The following is a 27347-nucleotide window of genomic DNA, read 5'->3' on the forward strand; positions in this document are numbered from 1 at the left end:
TAGTTGTAGTTCCTTTATTGTCATAATGGTTATTGTACATGGACATCCTGATTCATTTGCACTAAATTGTTTTGTTTTTTTTCTTTACAATATTTACCACATATAATAACAGCACCTACGTGTTTATTTACACACATTACATAAAGGTCGTATCACAAAGCAGTGATTAATAATAATAAAAAAGAAAAGAAAGAAAAAAGAAGCATTGCATGCTTTGTTGGAAGTGGGTCGGAAGTGGAGCCTCCGTGTAAACATGGAACAGTAAACATAAATAGTGCATCTTGGATCTTGTGGAGGTCGTCGGCGGTTCAAAGCGAAAACCCAAAGTCAGACCCGGAAGCGGACGAGGCGCCTTGTAACGTAACTGCGGCGGCCGCCCTCGAAAGGCAAAGGGCGAGGACGCGGTCTGTCCGTGATGTTCGCAGAACGCCGCCGAGCGATGAGACCGGCTGGGGTCGGGGGCTCTCGGGGGAAGAAAGAAAAAATGGCGGTAAAAGGAAATGAAAAGTGCGCTTTAAAGATGGCCGGGCTTGCTCACAGCGTAGCGGAAGTAGAAACTGCGGAGCAACAAAATACAGGAGGAGAGGAAAAAGTGTGTTGTAATATTTCACTTTTTATTACACGTAGCAATGCAGCTAGGATGGCGCTTTGGTGGCGGGCCAAGGTTCAGTTCTCATCGGCCGTCCAGCAAGTGGGCCACTCGGGGCGAGCGGGAAAGGGAGGGGGGGCGGGTGGGGGGGCTCAGAGCATCCGGTTACGTTTATGAGTGGGCGAGTCTGTGATGACGTCACTGCAGGGGGCGGGGCCCCGCTTGCGGTTGGCAGTGGAATCCAGGTGTAGCGCCATCTCCTCGGCGATGAAGGTGTTGAGGTCCACGTCGTGGAGGCCGTTCCTGCGCCGGCCCAGGGACTGCGCGGGGTGGGTGGGCGAGCCGGGCGGGCCGGAGCGGACGGAGATGCTAGCCATGGCGCCGCTGAGGCCTGGAGGGGGGAAAGGGGGAGGGGGGGGGACAAGACTAGAGTCAGGCGTGGTTCAGTTTACCGCTAGGAGTGTAACGGTACATGTATTTGTATTGAACCGTTTCGGTACGGTACGAGGGTGTATCGAAAGTGAAGTGAAGTGAAGTATATTTATATAGCGCGTTTCTCTAGTGACTCAAAGCGCTTTACATAGTGAAACCCAATATCTAAGTTACATTTAAACCAGTGTGGGTGGCACTGGGAGCAGGTGGGTAAAGTGTCTTGCCCAAGGACACAACGGCAGTGACTAGGATGGCGGAAGTGGGAATCGAACCTGCAACCCCCAAGTTGCTGGCACGGCCACTCTACCAACCGAGCTATACCGCCCACAAAGAGTTTGTATGCTAAAGTCTTAACAAGCTGCTCTGCTTTTTGCCTCTGTCTGAGCAGTGAGCACCCAGCATTGTCCCGCCCACACAACCATCTGATTGGTTACATACAAAGCCAATCAAGAGTGCGTATTCAGAGGGATTTAACAGCCAATCAGCAGGGCGTATTCCGAACGCATGTTGTAAATGCTTCATTGTCAAGCAGGTATGTGCGTTTAGCAGCGGACATCGTACCCTCCCCAAATTATAAAAAAAAAAAACACTTTCCAGTCACAACTATTACAAACATCACTATGAGCCCGTTGACATTCTAGAACCGGGGTCGGGAACCTTTTTGGCTGAGAGAGCCAAGAATCCAAATATTTTAAAATGTATTTCCGTAAGAGCCATATAATGTTTTTTTTCAACCCTGAACACAACTAAACGCGTGCATTTTTAAGTAAGACCAACATTTCTAGAATATAATAAGTCTCTTATTCTTTGTAATAACATTGGTATTCTGACGCTAACTGTGGAGGGGGCGTGGCCTGATGGCCTGCAGCAAAGCGGGGTGTTGCCAGGACCGGCCTCGAAATCAGCGACAAGTGCGTGGATGGCCCACCTGGGCCTTGTTATCTAATCACCTGTCGCTCTGTTATAAGCAGCAGCCAGGAGGAGAGACAGGGTTGGAGCTGGAGCCAGAGTGCGAGCGAGAACGAAAGAGAAAAAGACAACTGCTGGAAACTATTGAAAAATAAAACAATATTGTAACCCTGAAACAGGCTCTCATGTCGGTGCTTGGTGGTGTGAAGACCCCCCGGGAGGACAAGCCCCACACTAACCAATAATAAATAAATAATTTCTTACCATTAACACAACTTCTTAAACAGGTGCGGTAGTAAAACGGATGGATGGATTAAAAATACATGAGAATGTTTTATATTTTCAACATTATCTTTAACAGTGTGATTACAAGTGGAATTATTCATTACTTATCGTGTTAAGCAATGTCAGCTCAGATTTATCCGAGAGCCAGATGCAGTCATCAAAAGAGCCACATCTGGCTCTAGAGCCCTAGGTTCCCTACCCCTGTTCTAGAAACTTACACTGCAGCTCAGATCGCTCACAGTTCTGGCTTGAGGTGATGTGAAGGTTGATTATCTTTTAGCGTTACGTTAGCTCTTGCCACCCGAACGCCTCCCTAGGGAGGTGTTTAGGGCACGTCCAGCTGGTAGGAGGCCACGGGGAAGACCCAGGACACGTTGGGAAGACTATGTCTCCCGGCTGGCCTGGGAACGCCTCGGGATCCCCCGGGAAGAGCTAGACGAAGTGGCTGGGGAGAGGGAAGTCTGGGTTTCCCTGCTTAGGCTGTTGCCCCCGCGACCCGACCTCGGATAAGCGGAAGATGATGGATGGGTTACGTTAGCTCATTTTGTTGTGTATGTGTGTGTGTGTGTGTGCTTGTGTTAGGGGCAGCAAAGCCCTGTCTGTCTGTTATTTCACATGAACTCCATAGATTTCAGGGATGAGTAGTCTCTCCTATTGCAATTGTACTATTTTTCAGCTATAGTTACATTAATCAGTAATGTAGCAGCCTAGTTTTGAATGGCAGTGTCCCTGCAATCACATTTTGACAAAAATATAACATTTACATAATAAAAGTCAACTACAGGCTTCCCAAATGCTGTAATAAACTAAGCATGATGAGTTGACTTGAAACTGTTTAATGTTGCACTTTTTATATGTAGAAGAAAGGTTTTGTCATTTTATTTAATCAAAGCAACAACTTGAGGCAGTTTAATGTGGATTAACGTGGGCAGAATTATTATAGTGTTACCAATGTTAAAAGGATAAAGCCATTGTTTACAAATTTAGTAAATAAATAACCCAAAAAATTACATTTGGCTGTTTTCTTACTGTACCGAAAATGAACCGAACCGTGACCTCTAAACCGAAGTGCGTACCGAACCAACATTTGTGTGTACCGTTACACCCCTAGTTTACGCCAAAACTTAGTTGGGTTTAAAGTTAAAGGCCGACTGAAACTCACTACAGTGGGGCAAAAAAGTATTTAGTCAGCCAGCGATTGTGCAAGTTCTCCCACTTAAAATGATGACAGAGGTCTGTAATTTTCATCATAGGTACACTTCAACTGTGAGAGACAGAATGTGAGAAAAAAAATCCAGGAATTCACTTTGTAGGAATTGTAAAGAATTTATTTGTAAATTATAGTATTTGGTCAACCATTCAAAGCACTCACTGATGGAAGGAGGTTTTGGCTCAAAATCTCACGATACATGGCCCCATTCATTCTTTCCTTAACACGGATCAATCGTCCTGTCCCCTTAGCAGAAAAACAGCCCCAAAGCATGATGTTTCCACACTCATGCTTCACAGTAGGTATGGTGTTCTTGGGCTGCAACTCAGTATTCTTCTTCCTCCAAACACGACGAGTTGAGTTTATACCGAAAAGTTCTATTTTGGTTTCATCTGACCACATGACATTGTCCCAGTCCTCTGCTGTATCATCCATGTATCCATTTTGGTATAAACTCAACTCGTCGTGTTTGGAGGAAGAAGAATACTGAGTTGCATCCCAAGAACACCATACCTACTGTGAAGCATGGGGGTGGAAACATCATGCTTTGGGGCTGTTTTTCTGCTAAGGGGACAGGACGATTGATCCGTGTTAAGGAAAGAATGAATGGGGCCATGTATCGTGAGATTTTGAGCCAAAACCTCTTTGAATGGTTGACCAAATACTTATTTTCCACCATAATTTACAAATAAATTCTTTAAAATTCCTAAGATGTGAATTCCTGGATTTTTTTCTTCACATTCTGTCTCTCACAGTTGAAGTGTACCTATGATGAAAATTATAGACCTCTGTCATCATTTTAAGTGGGAGAACTTGCACAATCGCTGGCTGACTAAATACTTTTATGCCCCACTGTATATCAATGATGAAATATTAACATTGCAACACATGCCAATACGGCCTTTTTAGTTTACTAAATTGCAATTTTTAATTTCCCGCCAGGTATCCTGTTAAAAACATCACGGAATGATGACGCGTGTTTGTGACGTTATTGGTTGGAGGGGACATTTCAGCCCAGCACCACACACGGCTAAAAGTCATCTGCTTTCATCGCATAATTCCACAGTATTTTGGACATCTGTGTTGCTGAATCTTTTGCAATTTGTTCAATTAACAATGGAGACTATAAAGAAGAATGCTGTTGGTGGAAAGCGGTGGATTGCAGCTGCCTTTAGCAACCAAAACACAGCCGGTGATTGTTTGTTGTGAAGCTTTAACATGGAACAGAGCGGTCAAGCAAACATGTTTCTCTACCACATGTAAACCAGCAAGTTTTTGGATGAGAAAATTGTGATATTAAGTCGGCTCTTACCGGAGACTTGAGCGGAGTTTGCGTCCTGCAGTAGCTGTCAAAAAGGCAGCTGTGACCCGCTTGGCTTCCCTCAGAGACATTGGCGGTCACCGCAGCCCTGCGACTTTCAGGTATGACTTTATAATCTCACTAAAACACTAGTAACACAATAAGCAGATTTTCAAGAATTATCCTAGTAAATGTGTCTAATAACATCTGAATCGCTCCCCACTGCAGTCGCTTTTTTCCCCCCCTTTTTTTTCTTTTTCTAGTCCTTCACTCTAAGTTTCCTCATCCAGAAATCTTTCATTCTCGCTCAAAAGTAATGGGAGAATCGTCGCTTTCTCGGTCCGAATCGCTCTTGCTGCTGGTGGCCATGATAATAAACAATGTGAGAAAGTGAGGAGCTCTACAACCCGTGACGTCACACGCACATTGTCTGCTACTTCCGGTACAGGCAAGGCTTTTTTATTAGCAACCAAAAGTTGCGAACTTTATCGTGGATGTTCTCTACTAAATCCTTTCAGCAAAAATATGGCAATATCGCCAAATGATCAAGTATGATCCCCGTTTAAATAAGAACATCTCATTTCAGTAGGCCTTTAAAGTATCAATGATTGTCACACACACACACACACACACACACACTAGGTGTGGCGAAATTATTCTCTGCATTTGACCCATCACCCTTGATCACACCCTGGCAGGTGAGGGGAGCAGTGAGCAGCGGCAGTGCCGCGCCCGGGAATCATTTTTGGTGATTTAACCCCCAATTCCAACCCTTGATGCTGAGTGCCAAGCAGGGAGGTAATGGGTCCCATTTTTATATTCTTTGGTATGACTCGGCCGGGGTTTGAACTCACGACCTACCGATCTCAGGGCGGACACTGAGTAGTTTTTGCCTGTGTGGTCCAAACACAAACACCTTATGATGGGACCATCTGTGTAGCTTGTTCCAACTGCATACAGATATGGCTAAAAACTGTATCATGATTTGTTTTATAAATCGGTCAATATCGATATTTTTATGACCTAACGAAAATAACAACAGAGATACAAATATATTACAAATTTAAACAATTTTATTTGGAATGTACCGTATTTCCTTGAATTGCCGCCGGGGCGCTAATTAATTTAAGACCACTTCTCACTCCTGCGCTTACCATAGGCATGCGGTAAAAGTAAACATGCGCTAATTATTTTAAAAACCCCTTCTCACTCCGGCACTTACCAAAGGTATACAGTAAAAATTTGAGTGTGATGTAAGATTGGACCTTAAATCCTACTGAATAGCTTTTAATCTTTTTCCCTTTATGCGATTTCAAATTACCGGTATTGAAATCAGCATCCTCCGTTTTGAAAATGATGACGTCACAAGTTTGACCAGGCGGTAATACCTAAGCATGCGCTAATTATTTTGGGAAGCGAGTTTGACCCGGCAGTAATTCAAGGCAGGCGCATACTATATGCCCTGCGGCAATTCTAGGAAATTATTTTCTGATTATACCGTACTTTCCTGGTCTTTAAAAAGGCCCACGCTGTTTGTCTACATGCTAGTTTTATTTCTCTTTGACATTTTGGGCTTATTGGATCCTTATTAGAATAAAAACTAAGCATCATCTTTTGATATGATGTACTCAGTCCATAAGTACACAAACGTGTACTTCATGTTTAGTGACATGCTAATTCTTATTTTTTACACTTTTTTTCCCCATAATCCATTGCATGTTATACTCTTCTGAAACCACCAGATGGAAATATAAGTGTCCACATAAGCGGCCGTGAGACCCCAATTTCGTAGTGTACACAATTTTGGAAATAAGAGCTAAATAGGTGCTGTCCACGCATGTGGCCACTAAGCCTTTTAATAAGCCGCACCCACCAAATTTTATAAGATAAAAATATTTGTACATATATTAGCCGCAGATATATTACACCTGTACGAAAGATTTTTTGAATCTTTGTTTCCAAACCGTACCTGTCACACGGCAGTAAAACGGCTGATCAAACAAAACAGAAGTTGCGGAAGCTAGCTCTCCAATCAGCGAAACAGACACAATAACTCCAGGCTGACGTTTTGGTGAATTTACGAAACAGTTTTTGATTCATTAGTACCCTGATACTATACTATTAGGGGTGTAACGGTACACAAAAATTCCGGTTCGGTACATACCTCGGTTTAGAGGTCATGGTTCGGTTCATTTTCGGTACAGTAAGAAATCAACAAAATATAAATTTTTTGGTTATATATTTACCAAATTTGAAAACAATAGCTTTATCCTTTTAACATTGGGAACACTATAATAATTCTGCCCACGTTAATCCACATTAAACTGCCTCAAGTTGTTGCTTTGATTAAATAAAATGAAAAAACCTTTCTTCTAAATATAAAAAGTTTAACAAACAGTTTCCATTGAAACTGTTTAATGTCAACTCATCATGCTTAATTTATTACAGCATTTGGGAAGTTGACTTTTATTATGTAAATGTTGTATTTTTATCAACATGTGATAGCAGGGACCCTGCTATTCAAAACTAGGCTGCTACATTACTAATGACTCATGTAACTATAGCTGAAAAATAGTACAATTGTAGTAGAAGAGACTATTCATCCCTAAACAATGGAGTTCAATGAAATAACAGACAGACAGGGCTTTGCTGCCCCTAAAACACACACGCACACACACTCACACAGAAAAATGAGCTAACGTTACGCTAAAAGCTAATTAGCCTTCATCTCAAGCCTATACTGTGAGCGAGCTGAGCTGCAGTTTAAGTTTCTAGAAGGTCAACGGGCTCATAGTGATGTTTGTAATAGTTGTGACTGGGAAGTGTTTAGTATAATTTGGGTAGAGTGCGCTCCTCCCCTGCTAGACGAATATCTGCTCGATGCTAAAGCATGGACTACATCGTTCTGAAGTCTGAATACGCACTGCTGATTGGCTGTTACATCGCTCTGAATACGCACTGCTGATTGGCTTTGTATGTAACCAATCAGATGGTTGTGTGGGCGGGACAATGAGGCAGAGACAGAGGCAGAAAGCAGAGCAGCTTGTGAAGACTTCTGCTTCCGAACTTGGTCGGTACGCCCGCGTGCCGAACCGAAACCCCCGTACCGAAACGGTTCGATACAAATACACGTACCGTTACACCCCTATATACTATAGTACCGGTATAACGTACAACCCTAATCAAATGTTTAGCTACTCCTTGGCTTAAAGGTGCCTTTCCCCATAGCCCGTGCGGACTAAGCTAGTGTAGCTGCCGGGTGGCTGAAGAGTAGTTTCAAGTTAACAGCCAGCGGCATGAGCAACTCGAAGCTCCATCGATCCCCATGTTAGTTTATTAACCTAACGTAATGAACAAAATGGAAGAAACCCACTTTGACATAGTAACGGCTAACTCATTACTTTATAAGATTTAACACATTACGTTACTACTTACAACAAAAATAATCTTGACTACTCTCAACACTGATTATCTAGTCGTAAAACACATAAGCAACCTTAAGCACGTTTTCTTTAAGAAGAATAAATAAATGATCACATCCACTACATGTCTTTTGCAATATATATTGATATCGTTTTATCGCCCAGTCCTAGTACTTGGCAATGGAAGCTTGCTTTTTAACACACAACACAAAAACGACTTTATAGCGCATTATGAACGCAAGCCATCGAATCATTTCAAAACATAGCCAATAAACATTAAGAATGCTTTTAAATTGTTGGTGCAAGTTATTTGTGCACAAAATGAAACAGACAGTGTTCAAATAACATCAATATTGGCAAAAATGTTTTTTCAGCTCATCAAACTGAACAAAGGCTGTGAAGATTGTATATTCGATGTGCGAGGTATCACTCTTTATTTTTGTTTGCCAAACTGCTGTACTGAACCACAAGGAGGCGTTGGAGAAGAACAAAGCTTGTTTATTAGACTTCATCTTCATTAGCCAAACTGATGTGTTTTATTTCGATATCAAAACGCAAACATGTTTTTTTTCACATTACTTGTGTTTTTTTTCATGTCACAAAGGTATTACTTCAAAAATCATTCATGTGACACAGCATTTTGTGAATGTTTTATTGTGTATAGTTAATTCCGATTACATATTTCTGCTCAACTCTCAATGGATCTGTCCCGATACAGCTGTAGAATAAGAGTCCTTCTTTGAGGCAACACTTGCCTTGACCTTAAATAAGTTTAAATTCGAGGCCTTTGTTAGCATATAGCACCTCAATAAAACATGACAGAAATGTCTGTTACAGGTTGGAGCAGTAGTTAACAGTATGCAACGGCACTCGATATAATCCTGCATGGGACAATCCGCCTTTAAAAAAAAAAAAAAAAAAATTGTGATATTACCATATTTTCCGCACTATAAGGTGCACCTTCAATGAATGGCCTATTTTAAAACTTTGTTCATATATAAGGCGCATAGAATAGACGCTACAGTAGAGGCTGGGGTTACAGTTGTGATCCAAATTATTCAACCCCCACACAATTTTGGTGTTTTAGCAAGTAGGACATTTATTCTGTATTTTGTTTATAGTCGTATCAAATAAAGATGCATTAAATAGGCAAATGCAACTTGAATTACAACATTATATTTTGTAACATACCAAACTGTCATTTCTCTTAATATCTCATTGACAAAATTATTCAACCCCTTGAAGATCATAACTCTTAAGAACAGAATTTGAATTAGGTATTTGCAATCAGGTGTTGAAAACACCTGTAGATGTGATTAGAACCATAACGAGCAACAATTAAACTGATTGAAAAAGACTGTGATGCTCAGCTTCTTGTAGATGGTCAAAGGTGTATTTGCAACATGGTGAAGTCCAGGGAGTTGTCAAAGAAGTCAAGAGAGGAGGTAATTTCTCTTCATAAGAAAGGATATTGATATAAGAAAATAGCAAAGAGACACAATTGGGAGCATAATTCGCAAGTTTAAAGCTAAAGGCACAGTGGAAACACTACCTGGGCGTGGTAGAAAGAGGATGCTGTGTGCGTACAGTGGTGAAAAACCCCCGGGTAACAGCTGAGGAACTACAACAGGACATTGCAGAGGGGGGAACGCAGGTTTCGTCCCAGATAATAAGGCGCGCACTACGAGATGAAGGCCTCCATGCCAGAACTCCCAGGCGCACCCAACTTCTGACTACCAGGCACAAGAAAAATAGACTCCAGTATGCCAAAAATCATCTGGACAAACCCCAAAGGTTTTGGAAAACTGTTCTATGGAGTGATGAGACAAAAGTGGAATTCTTTGGGCCTATGAATCAATGTTATGTCTGGAGGAGAAAAAATGAAGCTTACAAAGAGAAGAACACCTTGCCTACTGTTAAGCATGGTGGGGGGTCAATCATGCTCTAGGGCTGTTTCTCTGCCTCAGGTACCGGGAATCTCCAGCGCGTTCAAGGCATTATGAATTCTATTTCATACCAGGATATATTAGCTGCAAATGTCATGAAGTCAGTGACGAAGCTGAGGCTTGGGAGACGTTGGACCTTCCAACAAGACAAGGATCCCAAGCATTCCTCCAAATCAACATCAGAGTGGTTGTAGAAGAAGGGCTGGAAGACTCTGGAGTGGCCTTCACAGTCGCCAGACCTAAATCCTCTAGAAAAGCTGTGGTGGGACTTGAAGAAGGCAGTTGCAGCACACAAGCCAAAGAATATGAATGAACTGGAGGCCTTTGCCCAAGAGGAATGGGCTAAAATACCTGTAGATGCTTGCAAGAAGCTTCTGTCCGGTTATGTATCACCTTTGAAGGATGTCATTACTGCCAAAGGGTGTTCTACTAAGTACTAAAGATGCATGGAACTAGGGGGTTGGATCATTTTGTCAATGAGATATTAAGAAAAATGTCCTTTTTTGGTATTTTGTAAAATACAGTGTTACAATGTAAGTTGCATTTGTCTATTTGACACATCTTTATTTGATATGACTGTAAACAAAATACGGAATAAATGTCCAAATTGCTAAAACACCAAAATTGTGTGGGGGTTGAATCATTTTGATCACAACTGTACGTAATGCATCCATTAGATGGAGCTGCGCTAAAGGGAATGTCAACAAAACAGTCAGGTCAGTCAAACTTTATGAATATATTACAAACCAGCATTCTGACAACTACGTTCACTCCCAAAATGAATAAACAGCTGTTTTATTATTTTCGCCGAGGTAAATGGTATTTTGTTTATCTTTTAACAACAGCAAGGTTTAACTTCAACATTTATATCACATAGTGGAGGGGAACTATTCCTCGGTTCAATAAACACGTACAAAACAGTCTGATACTATTACGGTAAATCAAACGTTTGTGCAATCATAATATAGTCACACTCGAAATAGTGCAAAGCAATAACAATATGTTGCTTAAATGTTAATGTCACACAACACAACACACAAAATAAACATGTAAAGCTCACTTTATTAAGTTATTCTTCATCCACGAATCCCTTGAATCCTTCTTCTTCAGTGTCCGAATTAAACATGCCATAAAAGGTCTCGCAAATACGGTAAGCAGCCGCCGACTTCATTTACCACCGTAGAAGAAGAAGCTCGCGGTGCATGCTGGGATAGAGGGATGCGCGAGGCGTGCCGTTTTCATTTCCATTTGTGTTTATGTAAAGACCCCAAAATGGATCCTATTGAGGGATATGATTTCAGGAAGGCAGGAATTGTCACTGAACTGCTAGACAACAGCACTGACTCCATTAATGACGTCTTCTAGGAGACGGAGCTGGCTCCGTCTCGTAGAAGACGTCAAATATCCCAGCATGCACCGCGCACTTATTCTTCTACGGGGGAAAATGTAGTCGGCGGCTGCTTACCGTAGTTGCGAGACCTGTTGTGGCATGTTTAATTCGGACACTGAAGAAGATGAATTCGAGGGATTCGTGGATGAGGAATAACTTAAAGGGGAACATTATCACAATTTCAAAAGGGTTAAAAACAATAAAAATCAGTTCCCAGTGGCTTGTTGTATTTTTTGAAGTTTTTTTTCAAAATTTTACCGGTCTAGGAATATCCCTAAAAGCTTTAAAGTGCCTTATTTTCGGCTCTCTGCGAAGACACTGGCCATTTCCCTGTGACGTCACACAGTGCTGCCAATGTAAACAAACAATGGGAATACCACAGCAAGATATAGCGACATTAGCTCGGATTCAAACTCGGATTTCAGCGATTCAACAGATTACGCACGTATTGAAACAGATGGTTGGAGTATGAAAATATTGAAGAAGAAACTGAACAGGGGCGCTCACACTTTTTCTGCAGGCGAGCTACTTTTCAATTGACCAAGTCGAGGAGATCTACCTCATTCCTATTTATAATTTATATTTATTTATTTATGAAAGAGACATTTTTGTTAACAAGTTAATGGTGTTTAATGATAATACAAGCATGTTTAACACACATAGATTCCTTTCTTTCATGAAGACAAGAATATAAGTTGGTGTATTTGATTCTGATGACTTGCATTGACTGGAATTAGACAGTGGTGCTGATAACGTCCGCATTTTCAAATGGAGGAAAAAAAAAAGTCCTCCTTTCTGTCCAATACCACATGAAAGTGGTTGGATTTGGCATCTCATTTGTCCAACTTGCATACTCGTTTTTAAACACTTTGTTATGAGAGTAGCATGTGTGTGTGGCCCTTTAATGTCTGGCAGCAGGTGAGTGACGTCAGTGAGTGTGCGGGTGGGCAAGCAAGTGAGAAAGCGGTCGTTGAGGGCGGGGGAGAAATACATTGGCATCAAACTCCGTAGCTTGCTAGCTTGTGCACGCTAGCTTTCTGAGACTCTTATTTTGTTAGCACAGGCAGGATGAAACAGCTCTTTTATGGTGAAGACAGGAACTGTGCTGTCGGTCTTTAGAGTTTTGACAGTAGGTACGGAGTCTCTAGAAATAAAATGTGTTTCTCCGCGTCCGCCCTGTTAGTGATTTTTTTCTTAAATATGAGCTCGCAGCAGCCAGCGTCATCTCACAAAATCCTCGGGTGCCGAGAATGTCAAACAACTGACGAAAGTGAAGTCTTGGTATGATTGATGATTGCTCATTTTTATGTCTATTTTTTAATGCCTGGCTTGAGATCGACTGACACACCCTCCGAGATCGACCAGTCGATCGCGATCGACGTAATGCCCACCCCTGCTATTGAGCGAATAGCTATTGACGCTATTCGTAGGCATATAATGGCCGAATAGCTGCGTTAGCATCGCCGGTAAAATGTGCGGACCAAACGATCGGGACTTTCGCATCTTTTGACACTGGAGCAACTTAAATTTGTCGATTGGTAAGTGTTTTTTTCGCATTAAATGTAGGTGGAAGGAAACGTAATATAGTTGCAAATGCATCTGCAGGTTATCCATACATCTCTGTGCCATGTCTGCTTTAGCACCGCCGGTAAATAGCATGTTAGCATCGATTAGCGTAGCATGTTAGCATCGATTAGCTGGCAGTCAACATCAACAAAAGTCACCTTTGTGATTTCGTTGACTATCGTTTAAATGCATTTGCAGGTTATCCGTACATCTCTGTGCCATGTCTGCGTTAGCATCGCCGGTCAAATGTGGAGACTCTCTGGCACATTCAATGGGGGTCTGGCGGCAGACACTTTCGCATCTTCGGGCCAGTGGTGCAACTTGAATCCCTCCCTGCTAGTGTTGTTACACCCTCCGACAACACACCGACGAGGCATGATGTCTCCAAGGTTCCAAAAAATAGTCAAAAAAACGGAAAATAACAGAGCTGAGACCCGGTGTTTGTAATGTGTTGAAAATTAAAATGGTGGGTGTGTTACCTCGGCGACGTCACATTCTGACGTCATCGCCTCCAGCGCGATGGACAGAAAGGCGTTTAATTCGCCAAAATTCACCCATTTAGAGTTCGGAAATCGGTTGAAAAAATAGATGGTCTTTTTTCTGCACCATCAAGGTATATATTTACGCTTACATAGGTCTGGTGATAATGTTCCCCTTTAATAAAGTGAGCTCTACATGTTTATTTTGTGTGTTGTATTGTGTGACATTAACGTTTGAGCAACGTTGAGTTATTGATATTAGGGCTGGGTATCATCAGGTACCTCGCGGTACGATAAGATATTTTGCCCACGATAACGATAAGATCACGATACGATTATGCGATAATCGATGTATCGAAAGAAATTTCATCCACGATACATCATGATTTCAGTGTCACTGAAGAAATTCAAAATTTATTGACTGCACTGAATCCATTTCACCAAAATATTTTTGGTCTGTGCAAATTAAATTTTATTAAAAAAACAATATACATTTCAGTGCTACTGAACTTCTATGTAATCATGGACACATCAGTGCTTAACAATTAAAATCAAATTGTTTTATGAAAACTGGCACTTCACTGTATATAAAAAATAAACATTTCATTACATTATCAACTACTGGGTGGTCTTATGAAAACCTGAGAACACATTTTAAGATACTATATGGTCTAAGATCTTTACTAATAAAGCAAGCAATGGACTTTGTAATGCTCGCAGCCCTAGGGGATGCAGAAGGGAGCTTTGCTTTAAATACGGTGTTTGATTGTAGGCTGGCTAACAGAAACGTTAGCATTAGCGTCGCTACTCGCCCTTTCCTCCATGGCAAGCTCAGGATGATGGCGGACAAGATGGCTGTGCATGTTCGTTGTGTTGCCCGTGTACTTGACCTTCGCGAGACAGTTCTTGCAGATTGCGAACTCTTTATCAAGTGTTGTTTCATAGCAAAAGCCGAAGTGGGCCCAGACTTTAGATTTAAAATTCGCCGGTGCATCTTTCACGTGTTTTTCTCTGCCATTCCCTCCATCTGCTTCTTCTTCTTCTTCTTCTTTCAAAGAGTACTCTACTAGAGTACTTTAGAGTACTGCGCTAGAGCGCCATAATGTGGAGGCTCGAAGTAGTGACCGCATAAATCAAACAGGTTTTTGTGGGCGAATCTGTTTAAAACGGCTGTATGTTTATGTTTATAAATATCGCTATTTGACACCCGTGTAGCGATAACGCACTGCAAGAGGAAATATGGCGATATATCGTAGTATCGATGTTTTGGCACACCCCTAATTGATATATTGTTATAGCTTTGCACTATTTCGAGACGTCATTAATGGAGTCGCTGCTGTTGTCTAGCAGTTTAGTGACAATTCCTGCTTTCCTGATATCATGTCTCTCAATAGGAGCCATTTTGGGGTCTTTACATAAACACGCAAATGGAAATGAAAACGGCACACCTGGCGCGGGCATATATCCTACGGGGAAAATGAAGTCGACGGCTGCTTACCGTAGTTGTGAGACCTGTTGTGGCACAATATCGGTCCATATATAAGGCGCACCGGATTATAAGGCGCACTGTTAGCTTTTGAGAAAATTTAAGTTTTATTTTTTTTAATTATCTTTCTAGCTATCATTATGTATACGTATTGTTGCATTTGAACAACTTTATTGTTGATAATAGAGGTAATCTATTGGTTTTGTTCATGATCAATAGCGCTTTTTCTATTGGTGTTTGTATTGCTTCAGTTGTAGTGTAAAAATGCTCATTGTCATTACTATATTATTTATTTCACTAACTGTTTATTTGCTATCACTTTTACGATCATATTTGTACATATTATGTATGTGCTGGTGTTGTTCTATTGTTGTTGTTGTTATTGGGACGGCGTGGCGCAGTGGAAGAGTGGCCGTGCGCAACCCGAGGGTCACTGGTTCAAATCCCACCTAGAACCAACCTCGTCACGTCCATTGTGTCCTGAGCAAGACACTTCACCCTTGCTCCTGATGGGTGCTGGTTGGCGCCTTGCATGGCAGCTCCCTCCATCAGTGTGTGAATGTGTGTGTGAATGGGTAAATGTGGAAGTAGTGTCAAAGCGCTTTGAGTACCTTGAAGGTAGAAAAGCGCTATACAAGTACAACCCATTTATTGTTGTATTTGCTGTTGTTGTCCCTCTGTCTAATCCCCCTCTTATCCCCACAATTTCCCCCTCTGTCTTCCTTTTTTTCTCTTTCTATCCCCTTCCTGCTCCGGCCCGGCTGCACCAAATGATAATATAAATACATTTAATAAAGTCACATTCAAATAAGACAACAAGAGAAGTGTCTTACATTTCTCTTTTGTAAAGTAAATCTGAACAGCCGATATGGGCATCTACATCAACTATATAATTTGCCTGAGAAGCTGGACAGGACAAAAATTTTAGGTTTTTAGGTGCGCGTTAGTGCGGGAAATACGGTAATCGAGATCGGATGATATGAAAAAAATTAATCATCTTTTTTTGCCATATGGCCCAGCCTAAAGTTACACATTTCTTATGACACACCAAAACCACCAGTTTTTCCCACCAATAAACAAACTCAAGAATTGTGTGTCATGACCAATTATGCAACCCAATACCACAGATACATTGCAGTCCCGTGGAAATAAATTACCATAGTTATTTATAAAATAGTTCAATAACTTCACAATGAAAAGGAAGTATGTAATATTTTACTTTCTGTCCCAGTGAAAAATCAAGAATGGCTATGAAAGTGTGAGTCCAAAGTCTGAATGTTTAGTGATGGAGTTCTGCTATTCTCGTTTTTGGCTCGGATGAGCAAACCGTATTGCCGAGTTCAGTACTGACCGTGCAGTGCTATGGCCTCCCTGAAGGGCTGCAGGTCGGTCTCCACAGAGCTGCCGGTCTCGGGCGGCGCCGGCCGGCTAGCGGCTACCATGGCACCTCGGGTGGGGGCGCGGGCCGTCCGCGGAGGAGGGATCTTCCCGCACAGGAAGCTGATGAGGTCCTCCCGCCGGATGGTTCTCCGGCGCTTCTTGACCCAGGCTATGACGTCCTTGTTCCTACGCTGGTAGCCAATCTGGATCCCCAGGTCGTAACTGCGCTGGCGGGCCTCCATACTCTCTGAACAAAGAAGGTTCTCTTGACGCCCGGAACACTTTTAGGAAGAAAGCCGTGTGCACGTACCTTTATACATGTTGGTGACTGCGGTGGCTGCGTTCTGGAAGGGCACCCAGAGAGAAAGGCCTTGTTGCTGACATTCTCGGTCTGTGGATCACATGCACACTGGACTATTAGTGACACTTGTTTTTGACAAAAATCTCACTGCCTTATGGACCTTTTACTTTAGACACTTTTCACTCAAAACAAAGCACAAGTGCTGTCTTTTAGGGCGAAGGCTCCATTCTGGGGCCTGAAAACAGGGCGCAAGGTGAACTAGTTGTAGTTGGGAGTTCAGTGGTGGCTCACAGTTGCTGCTCATGTGTCCAGTTGAGTCACATGACTTGCAACACTTTAATAAATCCGTACTTTGTATTCAAAGTTGCCTTTTGGGATACAATCTTGTGTAAGTTCCTCTACAAAGTGACATCGCCTTCTACTAGCCTGGCATCGGATTCCATTTTCAGTTTTTCTACATTTCGAACTGCCATTTTTGTGGAAATGTACTGCGTTTACTTTGGCCAAGAGTTAATGATTTTTTTTCTCTCCTTTTGACAAGAAATAATCCAGTCAAAAGCAGGCTTTCCCCTGACAGTTTCTCTATGTTTTAATTTTCCTGTGCATTTGTCTGTTTCCTCTGTGTTTAGTATCTCCTGTCTTTAGTTCCTGTCTAGTGCTCTTATTCTGTCAGCTTCCTGTCTTGTTCCCTGAGTGCTGTGTTCCTCCTCAGCTGCGGCTTATTGGCCCCCGGTCACACCTGTTACCAATCAGCCCGCTCCTACTTGTACCCTCTTTGTCTTGTGTCAGTTGCTGGATCATTGTATTGTATTGTATTGTCGTTGCCACATAAATAAATAAAATGATAAATGGGTTGTACTTGTATAGCGCTTTTCTACCTTCAAGGTACTCAAAGCGCTTTGACACTACTTCCACATTTACCCATTCACACACATTCACACACTGATGGAGGGAGCTGCCATGCAAGGCGCCACCCAGCACCCATCAGGAGCAAGGGTGAAGTTTCTTGCTCAGGACACAACGGATGTGACGAGGTTGGTACTAGGTGGGATTTGAACCAGGGACCCTCGGGTTGCGCACGGCCACTCTCCCACTGCGCCACGCCGTCCCCACATGCGCCACATGTCACTCTTGTCGTGCTACCTGTCGTGTCATTTTGTTACAGCCCCTACCTGTCATGCTACACTTTGTCCTGGTCGTCGTAGCGGTCAGCTGTTTCTGTTAGCATTAGTTATTTCCAGTTTTTCTGTTTGCTATCCACTAGCGTCCATGCTAAAGTTCCTTTTTGTTTTTCTAGCTCCCTGTGCTAGCTCCCTTAGTTGGTTATTCCGCCCACGTGCGTGCTTTTTGTTTTTTCTGGTTTAGTTTTAATTAAATCATGTCTTCTTATTCAATGCCTGCCTCCATCTCTGCATCATGGGGTTCAACAACAAATAACCCTGACAGCCACTAGATTTAAAGGACATTAGGGAGTATAAAAACATAAACTGGGCATGGCATTGGGGCTGCAGCTAATAGCTATCTTAGTAATTGAGTAATATATCGATTAGTTTTTTGATTCATTATATTATCTGATTAAACACTTGATAGCATTAATGCAAATTTTTGGAAAAATAGTTCTAAAAATGTCTTTGTACTTGCCGTAACCTTCATTATCTTCGTTACCTTCTTTGACCGTCTTTTACCATCCATACCCATTTTTACCTTCTATGTATTTTACCTCTTATTTGCATTCTATATTTCTTTTTTTAACATTTACTTTCTTTGACCCTCTTTTACCTTGTATCTTATTGTACTTTTTTATATTCCTTATTTCACATAATTACCTTCTTTTACTATATTTTACTTTTCTATATTACTTATTTTACCTTTTATTTACTACTTTTACCTTCCATTTATATTCTATGTACTCTCATTTTACCTTTTATCATTTATTTTACCTTCTATATTCCTACCCTTTTCACCTTCTTTGCCTTTAATTCACTGACATTACCGTCCATTTACCTTGTTTTATCTTTTATTTACCTTCCATGACTGTTGTTTAGGGTTGGGTATCGAGTATCGGTTGGAACCGGGACTAACTTTCCGATTCTCCCGGAATCGTTCAAAAGTTTAAATTTCGATTCCTAGTTTCGATACCCAGTCCGCCGACCGGAAAAAAAGAATAAGTCCGCCGACCGGAAGAAGAAGCCGCTGAACACCAACGAAGAAAAGCCCACCGTCGGAAGTGTTAGCATAGCCGGGCCTAAGTAAGCGAGTCAGTCAAGCATGGATAGCGGGCCTCGGTGGTCGAAAGTGTGGCTTTATTTTACTAAAAAAAATTAAATATCGGCGAAATGTAACACATGCGACAGGACTGTTTCGTGCTAAGGAGGGTGCAGGTCGAACATGATGAAAGACCTCCGAGATCATGGAGTACAAATAAATGCGTCGACCGTCCTCCTCTGTCTCTTCCTCTGGCTCCGACGCCCAGCCTGGCACCTCGTTTACTGCACTGCAGTCCGAATCCGGTAAGTAAAACAATATGTATGCAATAAATAATGTGTTTTGCGCCAACGCTGAGGCAGCTAACAAATTAGCCCGCGTATTTTTTCATAGACAATTTACAACCTGCTAGCCACCCTCCGCGATGTGCTCAGCGTACTTCGTTCACCGCAGCGGCAATGTCGGTGCCACAGACGGAAGAGTGCCACAGAAAGGTCACTGCACACATAGTCAAAAGACTGCATCCCTTTTCAGAGGTGGAATCTCCAACATTTAGGTCAGTTAAGCAATAACGTTAGAGCTAAGCTAATTGATACTGGACTAAACAGTAACAGCAACATTACATGTTTGTTTATATTTGCAGGGATATGGTGAAAACTCTCAACCCAAAATACATACCACCTTCCAGGGACTACCTGGCAAACACATAGATCCCGGCATGGTACAAGAAGAATCGGAATCGAGAATCGTCAGGAATCGGAATCGAAACAAAGAATCGGAATTGTTCGAATTCAAACGATACCCATCCCTACTGTTGTTTACCTTGTTTTATCTTATTTTACCTGCTATACTACTTTTACCTTGTATATACCGTATTTTTATTTTTATTTAGCTTTTCTTACATTTTCTTTTTATATTCCTTATTATACCTTCTATTTAACTTATTTGCCCTTATTTTATATATTTTTTTAACTTATAACCAATTGTATCTTTTATATTACCTATTATATTTTTAATCTGCCTTTTATTTACTTTCCATTTGACCTTTTATTTACTGTTTACCTTCTATTTTGTTTAATGTACGTTCTTATCTTTCTTTTAACTTTTATATTTCTTCTTTTATCTTCTTATTTTACATTGAATTAACTTATATTACATTTACCCTTTTTTTAACCTTTCATGTGGTCCAGATTTTACATTTTAACCAGTTACACTCAAACGATTAATTGAAGCAACTAAATATAAAACAACGCTTTTTTAAACTCAAATGTATTGAATTAATCGCTTAATCGTTGCAGATCTACGTGACATAGCCATTTGATTATTCTGACGGCGTCAATCAAACTCAGTCTTTTCAAAAGAATCCTGCCAATGTTCTTGTTATTGTGTGGAGAAAATGAGCGCAGCCTTGACCTGCTGTCGAGGCACAGCGTTACAAAGACAAACAAACATCTGGTGTTCAACAGCGCCACGGTACAAGGTTTCAATCTAGAGATAAATCCTGACATTTAATCTGCTCCGAGACGATGACCGGCGTGTATTAAGTTCGACCACAATACAGCTGCCGGGCTGCTTAGTTGGCAGATGTTTGACACCCTTCTTGACTGGAGGTGGATCATGTTTGTCCACACTCGGGTGCGGAATCATCTTGGGGAGCCATTTTCAGCAGTCGATACAGGACGGCGAATGACTACGGCGGCGGCAGCAGCAGGGGCAACTATTTCAAAACAACATACCAAAGTGGTGATGTAAGGTGCTGCTGCGATAGCCTGCATTCTGAATACATGTCTCCCTCATGTTATAAATCCAACTCTCTAACAAGAGAATCTCTGCAACAGATGAACAGTGATCTTCGATGGACGTTGTTTTTTTTTTGCGGGGCGACATGTGCGCGTCACCAGATCCAAATATGTCTAGTCACTAACTAGTTGACTTCTTAATTTGACTGCTGAATAGCTTTGGTTTAGTATCTCTGTGAGGACCGCTGGCTCGTGCAAAGTAAAGTGTACGTAGCGGAATAATATGAAGATTTATTTGTCTTTAACTCTATTTAGACAAGACCCGGGCCGGTATTCCATAAGTCAATTAACTGAACGATAAATGAAAATTAACTCGATAAGTGTGCTGGCCTCCATAATCGGCATACGCGTGTGTTGTTACGGGTTACAAGAGCCGTCATTCATTTGCGTCAGTCTGCGCAGCTGCAGGCGTTTCACAGTATGATAACCACTGGTATTAACGTATTTAATCAAAATTAGGGATGCACCGATTAATCGGTAACCAATCCAATCCAATCCAATCCACTTTATTTATATAGCACATTTAAACAACAATAACGTTTCCAAAGTGCTGCACAGCCATGTTAAAAACAATATTATGCTCCACCAATGACTGAATAAAACAAAAAATGAATAAAAATAAAACCAATAAAAACAATATAAAAACAAATATGATTTAAAACTATTTTAAAGGGTAAAATCAATTAAAACAGTAAAATAAAAATAAAAGTGTATAAAAAACACAGAGGACAGAGGACCACACAACTCACGTAGTGTTAAAAGCCAAAGAATAAAAGTGGGTCTTAAGACGAGACTTAAAACACTCCACTGTGGAAGCAGTTTGAACATGGAGCGGCAGAGTGTTCCAGAGCTTAGGGCCGACCACAGAGAAGGCCCTGTCTCCCCTGGTCTTAAGTCTGGTTTTGGGCACCACGAGCTGGAGCTGGCTTTCGGACCTCAGAGCGCGCGCAGGGATGTAAATTTGGATGAGGTCCGAGATATATTGAGGTGCCAGTCCATGTAAAGATTTAAAAACAAACAGCAATGTTTTAAAATCAATTCTAAAATGAATATATTCGGCCGAATATGGCAAGAAAAGCCACATTCGGCCTTCGGTGGAATGAGTTAAAAGCAAGGCCGAATAGTGGCGTGTGACGCAAAGACGCAAATTTTTGACGCGGTGACGCAATCAACCAACGTGCAGTGTTAAATTTAAATTGTTTTATACATAGTTAGTTTCCTTCTTTTTATTCTGAGGCTGAAGTACTGTTATTGACAAATCTGTTCTGGCCTGGGATATGTTGTGTACCTGTATAAGTGTATGAGGTTACAAGCACTCACTTATTGAGATTTAGTGGGGCCTCTGTTTACATTATTAGCCTGTTATGTAGGCTACCTGTATAAGTGTATGAGGTTAGAAGCACACACTTAATTGAGATTTACTTGAGCCTTCTGTTTACATTATTAGCATATCTACTGTGGCTAAGCAGACTTTTGCCAAAAGGACAATAATTCATTTGTTGTGGGTTTATCCACTTTAATGCACTTTATTTTTTTTTTGGAATGCATGTTTTGTTTGAAGGCCTAATATAAATGAAAAACTGTGCTTTTTTTGAAAAGCAAAGGCTACTGGAATATTAAAAAATGTCAATATTCACTAAAAATGTACTTTATTTGAAAAACATGTCTAAAAATGTATTCTAGGCTATTTATGCAATATAAAAAAAGTTGTGAAAAACTGCATTTATTATTCGGTATTTGGTATTCGGCCTTCGGCCAAGCGCTCAAATTTTATTCGGTTTCGGCCACAGATTTTCATTTCGGTGCATCCCTAATCAAAATAATCGAAAAAACGTGATTGATAACTGCACTTTGATAAAGTTATGGGCCGACCGGCGTTGTATTGCTCGCGAGCCTGAATGCTAACATGAAAACAAAAGATATAAACATCCGTTCCCAATAAAAACGTGTATAATATTGCTGTCCGAGCAACTAAGATACAGTAGTCACAATAAACAAAGGCTGGGCTGTCTCCGCATAACGTAATGGATATAAATTCCACCGTGTTGAATCAAAACAGACAGATGTTGGTCTGTTCGCCACCGGAAGTGAAACAGACTGATTTGCATTTACATTAAAAAAAACATTCTGAAATGTTTGCAAGTTTAAACACATTTAAACAAACAAAGATAATACGGCTCTTTAAAAAAAGCCAGAGCAATATTTGACGTTTCCTCTATCAAAAACATCTATTGTGTGGCTATTTATTGTAGTTTTTAAGCACGTTCAACAATACCGCGATAATAATGATAACCGTGATAATTTGGTCACAATAACTTTATTTAGCCATTTTATTTATTGTTTCGTTTGTGCACGTGGTTGTGTATATTTGAGGGTCCCTCGACCCTCCTTAACTTATTTGATTGCTTTTGTTTGTGATTTTTATTCAAGGGCAACATTTTGCAAAGAGAGTAGATTTTATTTTAACTAGTTTTACTTAACTTGGAGATTTAAAAGTTGACATTCAAATCACAATGTTAAAATATACGAGTCGTACAAGCTTACTGCATTTAAAAGTGCATACTTGCGTTATTGTTATGTATGATCATTACATCAGTGGTTAATTTGTAGTGGTGTAACGACTGATTGATGCATCAATAGATCGATTTATATTCCTAAATTTCAAATATATCGATCTGTGCTCGACAAGGTGGCCTTAGAAGTGATAGGTATTGATGCAAAATATATTTAGAAAAAAGAAAACATTGGATTTAAGAACAACAGACTTTATGTGACGTTTAGCACTTTTATCAAATAAGACGTTAAAACAAAAATGGTGGATAGTAGTCAATAAAGGTCAAACCAAACGCAGACGTCAAAAGTCAATATCATAAATTACAACACAAAACCTTTCAGCTACAGCACGATTGCAAAAGCCAAAACAAATACAATACAGTATATAGCCAGAACTTAACTTTAAACTCCAAAGGTTGCAACGGGAAAAAAAAAAAAAAGCGACAGCGGCGCCAAGTTGTCGACTGACTTGCTTGAGACGGAAGGTTAAAAACGGTGTAATAAACACTCACAGTATATTCGTACTATCGACGAAGTAAAAGGTATTTATGACGGTCACACTTTATTAACTTTTCCAACTTTGTTCATTACTAAAAAAATCTGGTTCGGCGATGACCAAGAAGAACGCGGAGTTGGAGTATAATTACATTTTATGTACATATTTATATAATATTTATATAATATGTAACTACAATCTCCATTCACAGACAGAGTCCCATTGCTTTTATGAGCGGTCAAGCAAGTCAAAAGCCGGGAAAAAAAATAAAAAGAATTTTTTATATTTTTTTATTTGTCGCGGCCGTAATTCTTTCATGGCGGGCCGCCACAAATAAATGAATGTGTGAGAAACCCTGGTTGTGTGCGTGGGACAATTCTGGGTGCTGAGACAGAGGCAGAAGAAGCAAAGCAGCTTGTTAAGACTTTAGCTTAGAAACTCGTTCAGTACACCCCCATACCGAACCGAAACACCCGCACCGAAACGGTTCAATACAAATACACGTACCGTTACGCCCCTACTAAATACTGTATTTCCTTGAATTGCCGCAGGGCATATAGTATGCGCCTGCCTTGAATTACTGCCGGGTCAAACTCGCTCCGCAAAATAATTAGCGCATGCTTATTAGTATTACCGCCTGGTCAAACTCATGACGTCACGAGTGACACTTCCCCTGTCATCATTTTCAAAAATTTTACTGCATGCCTTTGGTAAGTCCCGGAGTGAGAAGAGGTTTTAAAATAATTAGCGGATGCTTACTTTTACCGCCTGCTTTTGATAAACACAGGAGTGAGAAGAGGGGTTTTAAATTTATTAGCGCCCCAGGGGCAATTCAAGGAAATATAGTCATAATATTAAAGCTGTCAAGCAATTAAAATAAATAACCGCCAATGAATTATCATTTGTAATTAAACATACCTGAAATTGCTGAGAAAATCACTAAGAAAGAATGTCGCACTTTTAATGTCGAATGCTGTGACCAGTTTGAAGCTACAGCTAGCATTAGCACTGAGCTAACTTCCAGGAGGCGACATATCACGATCCCACGGAACCAAATGAAGGTGGACGGTTTATCCACAAGGCGCGTTCAAACAGGTCGATAAAGACGACATCACATCATTCCTACGCATTTGGTCCATGTGTCGCCAAAACGTGTCTAATTAACATTAGAGCTGGCCCGCTGGTATTATACAACGCTGGTGCCGAAATTAACACCGATTTCACCGCTAATACTCATACTTGCCAACACTCCCGATTTTCCCGGGAGACTCCCAAAGTTCAGTATCCCTCCCAAAAATCTCCCGGAACAACCATTCTTCCGAACTTCTCCCGATTTCCACCAGGACAACTATATTGGGGGCGGGGCTTCAAGGCATTGCCTTTAGCGTTCTGTACAACCTGTCATAACATCTGCTTTTACTCCATACAAACAGAGTGCCGGTCCATTCACATAATATTTAAGGCTTTTACACACACATAAGTGAATGTAATGCATACTTGGTCAACAGCCATACATGTCACACTGAGGGTGGCCGTATAAACACGTTTACAACTGTTACAAATATGCGCCACACTGGGAACCCACACAAACAAGAATGACAAAACACGTTTCGGGAGAACATCTGCACCGTAACACAACATAAACACAATAGAACTACCTAGTACCCCTGGCAGCACTAACTCTTCTGGGACGGTACAATATACACCCCCCTTACCACCAAACCCTGACCCCCTAGCACAGGGGTCAGCAACCTTTTTGGCTGAGAGAGCCAAGAAGCCAAATATTTTAAAATGTATTTCCCTAAGAGCCATATAATATTTGTTTTAACACTGAACACAACTAAACGCGTGCATTTTTAAGTAAGACCAACTTTTCCAGAGTATAGTAAGTCTCTTATTCTTTGTAATAACATTGTTATTGTGAAGCTAACAGTGGAGGGGGCGTTGCCTGCGGGCCTGCAGCAAAGCAGGATGTTGCCAGGACCGGCCTCGAAATCAGCGACAGGTGCGTGGATGGCCCACCTGGGCCTTGTTATCTAATCACCCGTCGCTCTGTTATAAGCAGCAGCCAGGAGGAGAGACAGGGTTGGGGCTGGAGCCAGAGGGCGAATGAGGACGAAAGAGAAAAAGACAATTGCTGGAAAGCAACTGAGAGACTAATTGAAAAAACAACAACAATATTTTAACCCTAAAACAGGCTCTCATGTCGGTGCTTGGTGGTCTGAAGAACCCTCCAGGAGGGTAAGCCCAACACTAACCAATAATAAATAAATTACTTCTTACCATTAATGCAACTTCTTGAACATAAAAATTCATGAGAATGTTTTATATTTTGAATGTTATTTTTAACACTATGATTATAAGTGGAATTATTCATTACTTATCATGTTAAGCAATGTCAGCTCAGATTTATCCGAGAGCCGGATGCAGTCATCAAAAGAGCCACATCTGGCTCTAGAGCCATAGGTTCCCTACCCCTGCCCTAACTTGTTCAATATTCAATGCAAAACTTGTTTGGGTCCCTATTAAAATGTTAATTTGTTCAACCTTGGCCCGCGGCTTTGTTCAGTTTTAAATTTTGGCCCACTCTGTATTTGAGTTTGACGCCCCTGGGTTAGAGTATCCGCCCTGAGATAGGTAGGATGTGAGTTCAAACCCCGGCCGAGTCATACCAAAGACTACAAAAATGGGACCCATTGCCTCCCTGCTTGGCACTCAGCATCAAGGGGTTGGAATTGGGGGTTAAATCACCATAAATGATTCCCGGGCGCGGCACCGCTGCTGCTCACCGCTCCCCTCACTTCCCAGGGGGTGTTCAAGGGGATGGGTCAAATGCAGAGGACACATTTCACCACACCTAGTGTGTGCGTGACAATCATTGGTACTTTACTTTAAAAACCGGTGTGTATTTATGATTAATGTTGCACTTTTAAAGTCGGAGGCTGTGATGGAAGCTACAGCTAGCATTAGCCTTGAGCTAACTTCCAGTAGGCGACACATCACGATCCCACGGAACCGAATGCTGTAACAAAGCGGACGGTTTATCCACATGGCGGGTTCGAACAGGACGATAAAGACGACATTATTGCGGTCCGTGCCGCTAAACCCGGGTGAAGCCGCTAGCCCGCGTTAGCCGGGTGTCCTTTGTGTCTGCTCGTCCAGTTAGCCCGCAAGGATTAGCTTGAAGCTAAGCTAACCTCACCTTTGTAGAGCTGGGCCACGGCGGTGGCAGAGTTCTGGAAGAGGTGCCACAGCTTCTGTTGGTTCTGCTCCGTCTCCTCGTCGCCCGGCTCGCTCTGCTCCGACGCGGCCAGGCACTGTCGTTCCCACTTGGAGAACCAGTGCTCCGGGCCGTGCCCCTGGATCTCGGCTTCTCCCTCCTCCTTCCGTTCCTCCATCGCTAATAAGGCGTCCGCCGCTTTAGCCTCCGCCTTGAAACGAACGGTGCCTCGGTCCGCGCGGCTGGCCTAAACGTTCTTTGTCCGGCGCGCTGTGGGTTCTGGAGCGGATAAAAAGCACGGCTAGAGTCGCATTGTGTGTGTCGGCTGTTCCGCCCTGTTCACACACACGTCGAGATGACAACACAAGAATTTCTCGGC

General features: G+C 41.6%; 1 protein-coding gene across 1 annotated transcript; it reads right to left on the minus strand.

The window, feature by feature from the left end:
* On the minus strand, window positions 1-27347 carry hapstr1b (HUWE1 associated protein modifying stress responses b). Its single transcript, XM_061914049.1, has 4 exons — window positions 26951-27347; window positions 16705-16785; window positions 16366-16641; window positions 1-980 (listed from the first exon to the last, which is right to left on the minus strand). The coding sequence occupies exons 1-4, from the start codon at window positions 27144-27146 to the stop codon at window positions 742-744; spliced, it is 792 nt and encodes a 263-aa protein (XP_061770033.1). The 5' UTR covers window positions 27147-27347; the 3' UTR covers window positions 1-741.

The sequence above is a fragment of the Nerophis ophidion genome, linkage group LG01, assembly GCF_033978795.1.
Source record: "Nerophis ophidion isolate RoL-2023_Sa linkage group LG01, RoL_Noph_v1.0, whole genome shotgun sequence".
Lineage (NCBI taxonomy): Eukaryota > Metazoa > Chordata > Actinopteri > Syngnathiformes > Syngnathidae > Nerophis > Nerophis ophidion.

Excerpts from the sequence above, each read along its gene's own strand:
- hapstr1b (XM_061914049.1), bottom strand. The coding sequence starts at position 27,146 with ATGGAGGAACGGAAGGAGGAGGGAGAAGCCGAGATCCAGGGGCACGGC. Across the intron at positions 16,786-26,950 it reads CGTGGCCCAGCTCTACAAAG|ACCGAGAATGTCAGCAACAA; the intron begins GTGAGGTTAGCT and ends TGTGATCCACAG. Across the intron at positions 16,642-16,704 it reads AGTCACCAACATGTATAAAG|AGAGTATGGAGGCCCGCCAG; the intron begins GTACGTGCACAC and ends TTCTTTGTTCAG.